Raw genomic sequence first — 15,580 nt, 5'->3', positions numbered from 1 at the left:
TTATCATTAGTCTGTGTGTTTATGTGGTTGTGTTGCTTTTAGTTGTGTGTTTTCTGGATCGTACTTGTCATGAACTTGGTTGGGTTTTCTTTATCATTATGTTTTTGTACTTTGCATTTTGTGTTGAATTGTTTTTGTTTAAGTGTAAACACGGTTCTGTAAAAGAGAAAAAACATGTGATTTTATTTGTAATTTAAAATCAACTCACAAGCTGTAAAATCAGCAACAAAACTGCACTGACACAATATTGTTGATTCATGGTTTAATTTTCTTTAATTCAACAATGTTTGTGCCACAGTTTGGTTCATTCATCTGTTTACATGAACTTTGTTTGAGTCCAGACAAATCATATTTCTCACTTTATTAAAATCCTCATACATGCAGAGACGTTCTGTGTCTAACTTCTGACTCAGGATCATAAAGAAATGTCAGAAACTTTGTTCACTTATTTTCATGTTAAAATCATTAACAACAAGCAGCAGAAACAACACAACAAAGTCACAATCACGTTTCTCACATCTTTAAAATGACAATACAGGGAAACAAGAAGAGCTCAACTCCACATGTAGATGAGAGGATTAAAGTAAACCAGCTTTAAATGACACTTTGAGTTGATCCTTCCTCATGAACTGGATTCACTCGGTCATGTTGCTCAGTGATTAACTATCAGACGACGTCTTACGATCGTTCTCCTGCTCTTTGCCTCACTACGATGTTACGTTTGCACAGTTAGACGTGTTGACGGTGAATAAGATGAAAACGTAAACTGGCGTAGGAGACTGATCGGAGGTCGTTTACCACAGACTGAATGTGTCGTGTTGGTTGATTAGAACGTTGACGCTGTTCTTGACGTTTCTAAACTGACTTTTCAACCCTGTGATTGGTGGATATTTTGAGACAATCTGATTTACATAGGCCTTCATCAAATCTTCACCTTCACCGTCACAGGGGTCTTGATACTGAATGTAATGATGTATTTCACAGTTGGACTCACTATTTTTTATACGACAATACTCTCTGACGCATGCATCCATGAAACAACCTATCACCGAAACCATTTCGTTGACAGTGGTCAAGTAAGTCTTGTATTTCTCCAGCAAATGGTCCAGCTCCTGCAGGTACAAAACGACGTACGTGTTGATGGAATCAACTTGAGTTGCCGTCGGTTGTCCAGCCTGATGATTCAGTCGAGCCTCGTGGATCAACATCTGGAGGTGGAAGAAGGCTCCATTAACCCAGATTTTAAACCCACGTGAAGTCATCTGTCCGTCAAACAGCAGGGAGTTCCTGAGGACGGTGAGATGGCCGCTCAGCTGCATCTCTAACCTGTTGAGCTCCAGTCGCAAACGCTGCTGATCTTTCATGAATGTGCGATGGCGTCTCACGTACTCTGTCATCGTGTCCCGGACAGACGAACCTTTCTCTTCAGCAAATACTCGTCGGAGCAAGCTGTACGAACCATCTGTTTGTGTGCTGCTCTTGAAGATGATCTCCAAGATCATGGAAATCACCAACGCACCGACTCCAACAGCATCTGGGACAGAAGTGAACGGGGTCACACGGTTTCCAAATCTGTCAGCGAAGTCCGGCACGCTGTTGATCAGCTCTTTAGAGAAACTCTGAAGCTCAGCGTTGGAGTTTGCTCCAGAATATTTCAGCATTGACTGATCGATGCCCACATCTGGTAAGAGGCATGGGTTCTGTAAAGCAGTGTTATAGTAGTTAACAGAGAATCCATCCGTTTTTTCCTGTGAGATTTCAGCGCCCATGTTTTCACACTCGATCTCTGAGACTCGGCCCCACGACCACCAGACTGAACAAGTCAGGAAGCATGAAGATAAAGTCCAGAGGCAGCTGCCACGTAAGGAGGACGGACGAGGACACCAGCGACCAACCAGGTCTGAGGAGAGTCAGGCGTATTTGTTGATTCTTCTGTCGAGTGCCAGTTTGTCAAAGTCCAGAAGTTTAGAGCAAATATTAACTTCAGCAAAACTCACAAAGTGTGTTTGTATTATTTTTGTGGACATTTTAAAGTTTTCACTTGTCCTGCTGATGATGAAGTATAAAGTATAGAGTTCTATTCAAAGTAAGTATAGTGTGTGATGTATATGTTTATTAGTGTTTGTGTGTGTGTATTAGTGTGTTCGATATGTGTGTATTAGTGTGTGTGTGTGTGTGTGTGTGTGTATGTGTGTGTGTTCCATATGTGTGTATTAGTGTGTGTGTGTGTAGTCAGTGTGTGTGTGTAGTCAGTGTGTGTGTGTGTGCATGTAGTCAGTGTGTGTGTGTGTAGTCAGTGTGTGTGTGTGTGCGTGTAGTCAGTGTGTGTGTAGTCTGTGTGTGTGTGTGTGTGTGTGTAGTCTGTGTGTGTGAGTGTGTGTGTAGTCAGTGTGTGTGTGTAGTCAGTGTGTGTGTGTGTGTGTGTGTGTGTGTGTTCTGTATGTGTGTATTAGTGTGTGTGTGTTATATAGGTGTGTAATAGTGTGTGTGTTTGTGTGTGTGTGTGTGTGTGTGTTTGTGTGTGTGTGTATTAGTGTACTAGTGTATGTATAAGGCGTGTGAAGACACCGCTGTATAATGTAAGTGTATGTTTAAACCACTAGATGGCAGCAATGTGATGTAGTTGACTGCGTGTAGTCAGTGTGTGTGTGTGTGTGTGTAGTCAGTGTGTGTGTGTGTGTGTAGTCAGTGTGTGTGCGTGTAGTCAGTGTGTGTGTGTGTGTGTGTAGTCAGTATGTGTGTGTGTGTGTAGTCAGTGTGTGTGCGTGTAGTCAGTATGTGTGTGTGTGTGTGTAGTCAGTGTGTGTGTGTAGTCAGTATGTGTGTGTGTGTGTAGTCAGTGTGTGTGCGTGTAGTCAGTATGTGTGTGTGTGTGTGTGTGTGTGTGTGTAGTCAGTGTGTGTGTGTGTGTGTGTGTGTGTGTGTGTGTGTAGTCAGTGTGTGTGATGAACACGTCTCTCATGTTAATTCAGGACAATAACAAACTTTTTCTTGATTTTTTTAAATAACGGACGTGTTTGTGTGATTTGTTGTTTATTATTATCATTCGTCTGTGTGTTTATGTGGTTGTGTTGCTTTTAGTTGTGTGTTTTCTGGATTGGTACTTGTCATGAACTTGGTTGGGTTTTCTTTATCATTATGTTTTTGTACTTTGCATTTTGTGTTGAATTGTTTTTGTTTAAGTGTAAACACGGTTCTGTAAAAGAGAAAAAACATGTGACTTATTTGTAATTTAAAATCAACTCACAAGCTGTAAAATCAGCAACAAAACTGCACTGACACAATCTTGTTGATTCATGGTTTAATTTTCTTTAATTCAACAATGTTTGTGCCACAGTTTGGTTCATTCATCTGTTTACATGAACTTTGTTTGAGTCCAGACAAATCATATTTCTCACTTTATTAAAATCCTCATACATGCAGAGACGTTCTGTGTCTAACTTCTGACTCAGGATCATAAAGAAATGTCAGAAACTTTGTTCACTTATTTTCATGTTAAAATCATTAACAACAAGCAGCAGAAACAACACAACAAAGTCACAATCACGTTTCTCACATCTTTAAAATGACAATACAGGGAAACAAGAAGAGCTCAACTCCACATGTAGATGAGAGGATTAAAGTAAACCAGCTTTAAATGACACTTTGAGTTGATCCTTCCTCATGAACTGGATTCACTCGGTCATGTTGCTCAGTGATTAACTATCAGACGACGTCTTACGATCGTTCTCCTGCTCTTTGCCTCACTACGATGTTACGTTTGCACAGTTAGACGTGTTGACGGTGAATAAGATGAAAACGTAAACTGGCGTAGGAGACTGATCGGAGGTCGTTTACCACAGACTGAATGTGTCGTGTTGGTTGATTAGAACGTTGACGCTGTTCTTGACGTTTATAAACTGACTTTTCAACCCTGTGATTGGTGGATATTTTGAGACAATCTGATTTACATAGGCCTTCGTCAAAGCTTCACCTCTACAGAGGTCGTCATCCTGCATTTTATGATGTATTTGACAGTTGGACTCACTATTTTCTATACGACAATTCTCTGTGCTGCATGCTTCCATCCAACAAACTGTGTTCGAAAGTATTTTGTTGACAGTGGTCAAGTAAGTCTTGTATTTCTCCAGCAACTGGTCCAGGTCCTGCAGGTACACATCGACGTACGTGTTGATGGAATCAACTTGAGTTGCCGTCGGTTGTCCAGCCTGATGATTCAGTCGAGCCTCGTGGATCAACATCTGGAGGTGGAAGAAGGCTCCATTAACCCAGATTTTAAACCCACGTGAAGTCATGTGTCCGTCAAACAGCAGGGAGTTCCTGAGGACGGTGAGATGGCCGCTCAGCTGCGTCTCTAACCTGTTGAGCTCCAGTCGCAAACGCTGCTCGTTCTTCATGAATGTGCGATGGCGTCTCACGTACTCTGTCATCGTGTCCGGACAGACGAACCTTCTCTTCAGCAAATACTCGTCGGAGGCAAGCTGTACGAATCCTCGCTTGCTTTTCCCGTGCTCTTGACGATGATCTCCAAGATCATGGAAATCACAACGCACCGAGTCCAACAGCATTTGGGACCAATGTTAACGGGGCCACAAGAGATCCAACTTTTTCAGTGAAGCCCGGCACGCTGTTGATCAGCTCTTTAGAGAAACTCTGAGCTCAGCAGTGGAGTTGGTTCCAGAATATTTCAGCATTGACTGATCGATGCCCACATCTGGTAAGAGGCATGGGTTCTGTAAAGCAGTGTTATAGTAGATAACAGAGAATCCATCAATTTTTTCCTGTGAGATTTCAGCGCCCATGTTTTCACACTCGATCTCTGAGACTCGGCCCCACGACCACCAGACTGAACAAGTCAGGAAGCATGAAGATAAAGTCCAGAGGCAGCTGCCACGTAAGGAGGACGGACGAGGACACCAGCGACCAACAGGTCGGAGGAGAGTCAGGCGTATTTGTTGATTCTTCTGTCGAGTGCCAGTTTGTCAAAGTCCAGAAGTTTAGAGCAAATATTAACTTCAGCAAAACTCACAAAGTGTGTTTGTATTATTTTTGTGGACATTTTAAAGTTTTCACTTGTCCTGCTGATGATGAAGTATAAAGTATAGAGTTCTATTCAAAGTAAGTATAGTGTGTGATGTATATGTTTATTAGTGTTTGTGTGTGTGTATTAGTGTGTTCGATATGTGTGTATTAGTGTGTGTGTGTGTGTGTGTGTGTGTATGTGTGTGTGTTCCATATGTGTGTATTAGTGTGTGTGTGTGTAGTCAGTGTGTGTGTGTAGTCAGTGTGTGTGTGTGTGCATGTAGTCAGTGTGTGTGTGTGTAGTCAGTGTGTGTGTGTGTGCGTGTAGTCAGTGTGTGTGTAGTCTGTGTGTGTGTGTGTGTGTGTGTAGTCTGTGTGTGTGAGTGTGTGTGTAGTCAGTGTGTGTGTGTAGTCAGTGTGTGTGTGTAGTCAGTGTGTGTGTGTGTTCTGTATGTGTGTATTAGTGTGTGTGTGTTATATAGGTGTGTAATAGTGTGTGTGTTTGTGTGTGTGTGTGTGTGTGTGTTTGTGTGTGTGTGTATTAGTGTACTAGTGTATGTATAAGGCGTGTGAAGACACCGCTGTATAATGTAAGTGTATGTTTAAACCACTAGATGGCAGCAATGTGATGTAGTTGACTGCGTGTAGTCAGTGTGTGTGTGTGTGTGTGTGTAGTCAGTGTGTGTGTGTGTGTGTAGTCAGTGTGTGTGCGTGTAGTCAGTGTGTGTGTGTGTGTGTGTAGTCAGTATGTGTGTGTGTGTGTAGTCAGTGTGTGTGCGTGTAGTCAGTATGTGTGTGTGTGTGTGTGTGTGTGTGTGTAGTCAGTGTGTGTGTGTAGTCAGTATGTGTGTGTGTGTGTAGTCAGTGTGTGTGCGTGTAGTCAGTATGTGTGTGTGTGTGTGTGTGTGTGTGTGTGTAGTCAGTGTGTGTGTGTGTGTGTGTGTGTGTGTGTGTGTGTAGTCAGTGTGTGTGATGAACACGTCTCTCATGTTAATTCAGGACAATAACAAACTTTTTCTTGATTTTTTAAATAACGGACGTGTTTGTGTGATTTGTTGTTTATTATTATCATTCGTCTGTGTGTTTATGTGGTTGTGTTGCTTTTAGTTGTGTGTTTTCTGGATTGGTACTTGTCATGAACTTGGTTGGGTTTTCTTTATCATTATGTTTTTGTACTTTGCATTTTGTGTTGAATTGTTTTTGTTTAAGTGTAAACACGGTTCTGTAAAAGAGAAAAAACATGTGACTTTATTGTAATTTAAAATCAACTCACAAGCTGTAAAATCAGCAACAAAACTGCACTGACACAATCTTGTTGATTCATGTTTAATTTTCTTTAATGTCAACAATGTTTGTGCCACAGTTTTGGTTCATTCATCTGTTTACATGAACTTTGTTTGAGTCCAGACAAATCATATTTCTCACTTTATTAAAATCCTCATACATGCAGAGACGTTCTGTGTCTAACTTCTGACTCAGGATCATAAAGAAATGTCAGAAACTTTTGTCACATTATTTTCATGTTAAAATCATTAACAACAAGCAGCAGAAACAACACAACAAAGTCACAATCACGTTTCTCACATCTTAAAATGACAATACAGGGAAACAAGAAGAGCTCAACTCCACATGTAGATGAGAGGATTAAAGTAAACCAGCTTTAAATGACACTTTGAGTTGATCCTTCCTCATGAACTGGATTCACTCGGTCATGTTGCTCAGTGATTAACTATCAGACGACGTCTTACGATCGTTCTCCTGCTCTTTGCCTCACTACGATGTTACGTTTGCACAGTTAGACGTGTTGACGGTGAATAAGATGAAAACGTAAACTGGCGTAGGAGACTGATCGGAGGTCGTTTACCACAGACTGAATGTGTCGTGTTGGTTGATTCGAACGTTTGACGCTGTTCTTGACGTTTATAAACTGACTTTTCAACCCTGTGTGGTGGATATTTTGAGACAATCTGATTACATAGGCCTTCGTCAAAGCTTCACCTATACAGAGGTCGTCATCCTGCATTTTATGATGTATTTGACAGTTGGACTCACTATTTTCTATACGACAATTCTCTGTGCTGCATGCTTCCATCCAACAAACTGTGTTCGAAAGTATTTTGTTGACAGTGGTCAAGTAAGTCTTGTATTTCTCCAGCAACTGGTCCAGGTCCTGCAGGTACACATCGACGTACGTGTTGATGGAATCAACTTGAGTTGCCGTCGGTTGTCCAGCCTGATGATTCAGTCGAGCCTCGTGGATCAACATCTGGAGGTGGAAGAAGGCTCCATTAACCCAGATTTTAAACCCACGTGAAGTCATGTGTCCGTCAAACAGCAGGGAGTTCCTGAGGACGGTGAGATGGCCGCTCAGCTGCGTCTCTAACCTGTTGAGCTCCAGTCGCAAACGCTGCTCGTTCTTCATGAATGTGCGATGGCGTCTCACGTACTCTGTCATCGTGTCCCGGACAGACGAACCTTTCTCTTCAGCAAATACTCGTCGGAGCAAGCTGTACGAATCCTCGCTTGCTTTTCCCGTGCTCTTGACGATGATCTCCAAGATCATGGAAATCACCAACGCACCGAGTCCAACAGCATTTGGGACCAATGTTAACGGGGCCACAAGAGATCCAACTTTTTCAGTGAAGCCCGGCACGCTGTTGATCAGCTCTTTAGAGAAACTCTGAAGCTCAGCAGTGGAGTTGGTTCCAGAATATTTCAGCATTGACTGATCGATGCCCACATCTGGTAAGAGGCATGGGTTCTGTAAAGCAGTGTTATAGTAGATAACAGAGAATCCATCAATTTTTTCCTGTGAGATTTCAGCGCCCATGTTTTCACACTCGATCTCTGAGACTCGGCCCCACGACCACCAGACTGAACAAGTCAGGAAGCATGAAGATAAAGTCCAGAGGCAGCTGCCACGTAAGGAGGACGGACGAGGACACCAGCGACCAACCAGGTCTGAGGAGAGTCAGGCGTATTTGTTGATTCTTCTGTCGAGTGCCAGTTTGTCAAAGTCCAGAAGTTTAGAGCAAATATTAACTTCAGCAAAACTCACAAAGTGTGTTTGTATTATTTTTGTGGACATTTTAAAGTTTTAACTTGTCCTGCTGATGATGAAGTATAAAGTATAGAGTTCTATTCAAAGTAAGTATAGTGTGTGATGTATATGTTTATTAGTGTTTGTGTGTATTAGTGTGTTCGATATGTGTGTATTAGTGTGTGTGTGTATAGTCAGTGTGTGTGTGTAGTCAGTGTGTGTGTGTGTGGTCAGTGTGTGTGTGTGTGTAGTCAGTGTGTAGTCAGTGTGTGCGTGTAGTCAGTGTGTGTGTGTGTGTGCGTGTAGTCAGTGTGAGTGTGTGTGCGTGTAGTCAGTGTGTGTGTGTGTGTGTGTGTGTGTGCGTGTAGTCAGTGTGTGTGTGTGTGTGGGTGTGTGTGTGCGTGTAGTCAGTGTGTGTGTGTGTGTGTGTGTGTGTGTGTGTGTGTGTGTGTGTGTGTGTGTGTGTGTGTGTGTGTGTGTGTGCGTGTAGTCTGTGTGTGTGTGTGTGTGTGTAGTCTCTGTGTGTGTGTGTGTGTAGTCAGTGTGTGTGTGTAGTCTGTGTGTGTGTGTGTGTAGTCAGTGTGTGTGTGTAGTCAGTGTGTGTGCGTGTAGTCAGTGTGTGTGTGTGTAGTCAGTGTGTGTGTGTGTGTGTGTGTGTGTGTGTGTGTGTGTGTGTGTGTGTGTGTAGTCAGTGTGTGTGTGTGTGTAGTCAGTGTGTGATGAACACGTCTCTCATGTTAATTCAGGACAATAACAAACTTTTTCTTGATTTTTTTAAATAACGGACGTGTTTGTGTGATTTGTTGTTTGTTATTATCATTAGTCTGTGTGTTTATGTGGTTGTGTTGCTTTTAGTTGTGTGTTTTCTGGATTCGTACTCGTCATGAACTTGGTTGGGTTTTCTTTATCATTATGTTTTTGTACTTTGCATTTTGTGTTGAATTGTTTTTGTTTAAGTGTAAACACGGTTCTGTAAAAGAGAAAAAACATGTGACTTTATTTGTAATTTAAAATCAACTCACAAGCTGTAAAATCAGCAACAAAACTGCACTGACACAATCTTGTTGATTCATGGTTTAATTTTCTTTAATTCAACAATGTTTGTGCACAGTTTGGTTCATTCATCTGTTTCATATCAAGTGAACCGTCAACAGGAAACAAGTTCTCAAGAATTTTCATCAAAGAGACAATTAGTGGAATTAGTTGGAAGTTTTGATGGATCCAAGTAGCCAACACATTTAGTTTTCTATTTGTGTGGACAAATGTTTTCTACATATTTTCCTGTATATCTTCAGGCAAAACTCATCAGAACATGATTCCAGAAAGTGAAAAGAAGATCTGGTCCAAGGCTGAGTGGCTGCAGTAATGCAGCACTTCAAAAGTCACATAATCAAAGGAAGACGAGCCACCAAACATGAATGCAGTCACTGCAAGATGGTCGAAGGCTCCGTGTTAGCACAACGAACGATATATAAGGGACTTTGTGAGAAACCGGGGAACAACTGCAAAGAGGCAGGCACAGCAGCAAAAGCTGTAAATCCACTGACTTGTGTATCATTTGTTTTTGTTTGCATTGTGGTTTTGGCTGATGCCTTAACGTTTTAGAAGGCACTATGTTTCTAAAAATGTGTTATTGTAAAATGGATACAGTTATTCTTCAGCAGACAAGCTAATGGAAGTTCATAATGGACGTCGTTTTTTGTTTGTAGCGTGTGTGGCTGCTAAGAAATTAGGTTTTTGCTTCATGCAAATCCTGTTTAAAATTGCAATAGTTATTTAAAGTTCGCTGCAAAGAAATGCAAAAAAAAACCTCCAGTTCTGTTATTCTTCATCATGAGGTTAAGCTCAGAATTGAGATCACTTATTAGGGCCCGGAGCACCGAATGGTGAGAGGCCCTATTGAAATTGAAAGGATTATTGTGACTAAAGTGAATTGGCTTTTTGAGGCTTTAACATGCTGAACTTCTTACCAAACTTTGCACAAAATTAGAACGTGGTGAAAATTTACGTATTCTGGAGTAATTTGAAATGGGCGTGGCAAAATGGCTCAACAGCGCCCCCTGGAACGCAGCCCCTAGGTTTCCCTTTGACCGATCTTCACAAAAATCGTAGCCCAGGTGTATCGTGACCAATCATGAAAAAAGTCTCAAGGAGCATTATGAAAAACGCAACAGGAAGTCCGCCATTTTGGTTTTAGTGGCCATTTTGGCCATATTCCACATTTTTACTTTGATGTACTTGTCCCAGGGCTTTTATCTGATCAACTTCTAATTGAGATGAGTGTCATCACAACAAGACGGAGATCAAAACTAACTCAAAGATCGATTTTTCGTCACACGGTGTGACCGTGGCGTGGCGTCAAAATTTGATTACACGCCATCAAAACACGAGGTTCTGTATCTCGGACATACATGGTCCAATCGAGTCCAAACTAGACACGTAAGACAAGAGTCCCGGCCTGATGACATCTACACAGAAATCATGACTTAAAATCACAGCGCCCCCTGGTGGCAACAGGAAATGTCTTGTTTTTGGAACGTCTTACACGTGGAGGTATTCCTCCTCACCCACTGCCCGCAGCCACGTCAAACCTGTGTCAAATGGGTCTCAAGACATTGATAATGAAGGCATAAGATTACTGTGACTTTTCGTCAAACGCCATAATAGTGGCGTGGGGTCAAAGTTCATCAACTCGCCAGGACACACGAAATTACTATAACTTCGGTGTTGGAGGTTCAAACTCCCTCAAACTACATTTGTGTAGCAACAGCCCCCCCTGCAGACATTCAGATGGTTTTAAGAAATGGGCGTGGCATAATAACTGACTAGCGCCACCTAAAGTGCAGCCCCGGCACTACGATTGGCCGACATGTACAAAAATCGACAGGGACATGTGTCTTTCATAACAAACAAATAAGTCTCTTGGATAGATATGCTCGACCAAACAGGAAGCCCGCCATTTTGACTTTAGTGGCCATTTGGGCCATATTCCACATTTATACTTTGATATACTTGTCCCAGGGCTTTTATCTGATCAACTTCAATTGAGATGAGTGTCATCACAACAAGACGGAGATCAAAACTAACTCAAAGATCGATTTTTTCGTCACACGGTGTGACCGTGGCGTGGCGTCAAAGTTTGATTACACGCCATCAAAACACGAGGTTCTGTATCTCGGACATACATGGACCAATCGAGTCCAAACTAGACATGTAAGACAAGTGTCCCGGCCTGATGACATCTACACAGAAATTATGACTTAAAATCACAGCGCCCCCTGGTGGCTACAGGAAGTGACATGTTTTATACTTTGATGCACTGCTCCTGGCTGCTTAACAATATACAGCTCAAATGAGCTGAGAGAAGTCATTGGATCATGGTCAGAATTGTGACATTTCCTCAAACCGTGTAAACGTTGAGGTGCGGCGAAGGATCATCCTTCGCCAAAGGAGACGATGTTGTCATAACTCCAGTGTGCATTGTCCCATCACCGCCAAACTTCTGTCACATGATTATAGTTCAAGCCTGAACAGCTCCACGTGTCAATATTTCCTCAGTGTCATAGCGCCACCTACTGATTCGCCATGACACAGGAAGTACTTTGTAAATCCACTCTGCATTATCCAACCGGCTCCGAACTGCTGACCTATGATCACAATCTTGACCTGAACACATCCATGTATTAATATTAGTTCAGGGTCATAGCGCCACCTACGGATCAGTGTGAAAATTAAGTTGTTGTAACATTGTCCAATTGACACAAAATTGCTCACGCTACATCAGAGCCCCTACTTGAAGAGATATATTAGTCTGTAGGTAATAATAGTGATTGCGCCACCTACTGGCAACAGGAAGTAAGCTTTGTTTTACAACTATCATTCGATTTACATAAAATTTTCACAGTGTGATGTGCAATTGATGGCGTGGATCGTAATGCGCAATTAGCAGGCAAGGATCGACGTCGCTCGACGGACGCAGGAAGTGAAGCGTTTGTCCTTGCCGCAGTGCGCAAAACGCGTGCAACGCGGAGACGTGCGCTTGGTCATTGATCGCTCTCTCCACCGACCGCAACAGGCTTCAACGTGCGGGTGCTCGGGCCCGTCAGTGCTACAACGTAGCCCTAGTTTTTAATTGATCTCTGTTTATATATATATATATATATATATATATATATATATTGTGTTCTTATTTGTTCTTATTTGAACAAATATCTACGGTTTAACCTCATTTTATGGTAATAAATGAGGTCCCCCTTATGCTGTGTTCTGTCAGGTGTGTGTGTTTATGATAATGAAGAGCTATTTAAAAGGTGACGTCATTGTCCCTTTAAAGTCCCAACATTGTTTGTTGTGTCCTCAAATGTCACACATTTGTCAAAAAGAGAGATGTCTGAAAAAACCATAACCCAGTCAGGGTCGTGTGTATAGAGTTGTGTAGCTCGTATCTTCAGCCTGAAGTGAGCTGATGTGTTGTTCAGATTGTTTGCAGTGTGTTGACCTGACTCCCATAGGACCTCGGGAAAGGGTAGTCCCCGTAAACCACCTCCGGGCTGGTTTGGAGAAAAAGTCTGTCTATACCATATAGACCCGTAGCTGTGTGTGTGTGTGTGTGTTCTGTATGTGTGTATTAGTGTGTGTGTGTTATATTGGTGTGTAATAGTGTGTGTGTGTTTGTGTGTGTGTGTGTGTGTGTGTTTGTGTGTGTGTGTGTATTAGTGTACTAGTGTATGTATTACGCGTGTGTAGACACCGCTGTATAATGTAAGTGTATGTTTAAACCACTAGATGGCAGCAATGTGATGTAGTTGACTGCGTGTAGTCTGTGTGTGTGTGTGTGTGTAGTCAGTGTGTGTGTGTGTGTAGTCAGTGTGTGTGCGTGTAGTCAGTGTGTGTGTGTGTAGTCAGTGTATGTGTAGTCAGTGTGTGTGTGTGTGTGTAGTCAGAGTGTGTGCGTGTAGTCAGTGTGTGTGTGTGTGTGTGTAGTCAGTGTGTGTGCGTGTAGTCAGTGTGTGTGTGTGTGTGTGTGTGTGTGTGTGTGTAGTCAGTGTGTGTGTGTGTGTGTGTGTGTGTAGTCAGTGTGTGTGTGTGTGTGTGTGTGTAGTCAGTGTGTGTGTGTGTAGTCAGTGTGTGTGTGTGTAGTCAGTGTGTGTGATGAACACGTCTCTCATGTTAATTCAGGACAATAACAAACTTTTTCTTGATTTTTTAAATAACGGACGTGTTTGTGTGATTTGTTGTTTATTATTATCATTAGTCTGTGTGTTTATTTGGTTGCGTTGCTTTTAGTTGTGTGTTTTCTGGATTTGTACTTGTCATGAACTTGGTTGGATTTTCTTCATCATTATGTTTTTGTACTTTGCATTTTGTGTTGAATTGTTTTTGTTTAAGTGTAAACACGGTTCTGTAAAAGAGAAAAAACATGTGACTTTATTTGTAATTTAAAATCAACTCACAAGCTGTAAAATCAGCAACAAAACTGCACTGACACAATCTTGTTGATTCATGGTTTAATTTTCTTTAATTCAACAATGTTTGTGACACAGCCTGAAGTGAGCTGATGTGTTGTTCAGATTGTTTGCAGTGTGTTGACCTGACTCCCATAGGACCTCGGGAAAGGGTAGTCCCCGTAAACCACCTCCGGGCTGCTTTGGAGAAAAAGTCTGTCTATACCATATAGACCCGTAGCTGTGTGTGTGTGTGTGTTCTGTATGTGTGTATTAGTGTGTGTGTGTGTTATATAGGTGTGTAATAGTGTGTGTATGTTTGTGTGTGTGTGTGTGTGTTTGTGTGTGTGTGTGTATTAGTGTACTAGTGTATGTATTACACGTGTGTAGACACCGCTGTATAATGTAAGTGTATGTTTAAACCACTAGATGGCAGCAATGTGATGTAGTTGACTGCGTGTAGTCAGTGTATGTGTAGTCAGTGTGTGTGTGTGTGTGTGTGTAGTCAGAGTGTGTGTGTGTGTGTGTGTGTAGTCAGTGTGTGTGCGTGTAGTCAGTGTGTGTGTGTGTGTGTGTGTGTGTGTGTAGTCAGTGTGTGTGTGTGTGTGTGTGTGTGTAGTCAGTGTGTGTGTGTGTGTGTGTGTGTAGTCAGTGTGTGTGTGTGTAGTCAGTGTGTGTGTGCGTGTAGTCAGTGTGTGTGTGTGTGTGTGTGTGTGTGTGTGTGTGTGTGTGTGTAGTCAGTGTGTGTGATGAACACGTCTCTCATGTTAATTCAGGACAATAAGAAACTTTTTCTTGATTTTTTAAATAACGGACGTGTTTGTGTGATTTGTTGTTTATTATTATCATTAGTCTGTGTGTTTATGTGGTTGTGTTGCTTTTAGTTGTGTGTTTTCTGGATTTGTACTTGTCATGAACTTGGTTGGGTTTTCTTTAACATTATGTTTTTGTACTTTGCATTTTGTGTTGAATTGTTTTTGTTTAAGTGTAAACACGGTTCTGTAAAAGAGAAAAAACATGTGACTTTATTTGTAATTTAAAATCAACTCACAAGCTGTAAAGTCAGCAACAAAACTGCACTGACACAATCTTGTTGATTCATGGTTTAATTTTCTTTAATTCAACAATGTTTGTGCCACAGTTTGGTTCATTCATCTGTTTTACATGAACTTTGTTTGAGTCCAGACAAATCATATTTCTCACTTTATTAAAATCCTCATACATGCAGAGACGTTCTGTGTCTAACTTCTGACTCAGGATCATAAAGAAATGTCAGAAACTTTGTTCACTTATTTTCATGTTAAAATCATTAACAACAAGCAGCAGAAACAACACAACAAAGTCACAATCACGTTTCTCACATCTTTAAAATGACAATACAGGGAAACAAGAAGAGCTCAACTCCACATGTAGATGAGAGGATTAAAGTAAACCAGCTTTAAATGACACTTTGAGTTGATCCTTCCTCATGAACTGGATTCACTCGGTCATGTTGCTCAGTGATTAACTATCAGACGACGTCTTACGATCGTTCTCCTGCTCTTTGCCTCACTACGATGTTACGTTTGCACAGTTAGACGTGTTGACGGTGAATAAGATGAAAACGTAAACTGGCGTAGGAGACTGATCGGAGGTCGTTTACCACAGACTGAATGTGTCGTGTTGTTTGATTAGAACGTTGACGCTGTTCTTGACGTTTATAAACTGACTCTTCAACCCTGCGATTGGTGGATATTTTGAGACAATCTGATTTACATAGGCCTTCGTCAAAGCTTCACCTCTACAGAGGTTGTCCATATGCTCATAATATTGTGTTTTGCAGTTGGACTCACTATTTTTTATAAGACAATACTCTCTGACGCATGTCCCCCAACAAAATGTCTGCTCACTGATTTTGTTGACAGTGGTCAAGTAAGTCTTGTATTTCTCCAGCAAAGGGTCCAGGTCCTGCAGGTACACATCGACGTACGTGTTGATGGAATCAACTTGAGTTTGCCTCAGCCTTCCAGCCTGATGATTCAGTCGAGCCTCGTGGATCAACATCTGGAGGTGGAAGGAAGCTCCATTAACCCAG

General features: G+C 41.8%; 2 protein-coding genes across 3 annotated transcripts in view; both read right to left on the bottom strand.

Annotated features, from left to right (window-relative positions):
- Positions 1-247: 247 nt before the first annotated feature.
- LOC117762192 lies at positions 248-7,994 on the bottom strand. Of its 2 annotated transcripts, none has more exons than XM_034586714.1 (2): positions 7,004-7,994; positions 248-917 (listed from the first exon to the last, which is right to left on the bottom strand). In XM_034586714.1, exons 1-2 carry the CDS (start codon positions 7,850-7,852, stop codon positions 795-797), a joined length of 972 nt encoding a protein of 323 aa, XP_034442605.1. In that variant the 5' UTR covers positions 7,853-7,994; the 3' UTR covers positions 248-794. The 2 variants fall into 2 exon arrangements, with proteins under 2 accessions (XP_034442605.1, XP_034442604.1); XM_034586713.1 differs by lacking the exon at positions 7,004-7,994 and having other exon boundaries at positions 248-691; positions 744-1,978.
- A 6,801-nt stretch (positions 7,995-14,795) lies between these two features.
- LOC117762187 overlaps positions 14,796-15,580 on the bottom strand; it is a 23,210-nt gene continuing 22,425 nt past the window's right edge. Inside the window, exon 5 of the mRNA XM_034586708.1 lies at positions 14,796-15,303. Coding sequence (XP_034442599.1) covers positions 15,273-15,303 — 31 coding nt within the window. The 3' untranslated portion in view covers positions 14,796-15,272. The remainder of the gene's footprint in view (positions 15,304-15,580) is intronic.

This window comes from Hippoglossus hippoglossus, chromosome 5 (assembly GCF_009819705.1).
Source record: "Hippoglossus hippoglossus isolate fHipHip1 chromosome 5, fHipHip1.pri, whole genome shotgun sequence".
Classification (NCBI taxonomy): Eukaryota; Metazoa; Chordata; class Actinopteri; order Pleuronectiformes; family Pleuronectidae; genus Hippoglossus; species Hippoglossus hippoglossus.
Note: the sequence above shows the minus strand (reverse complement) of the source record. Positions and strands in the feature narration are given on the sequence as shown.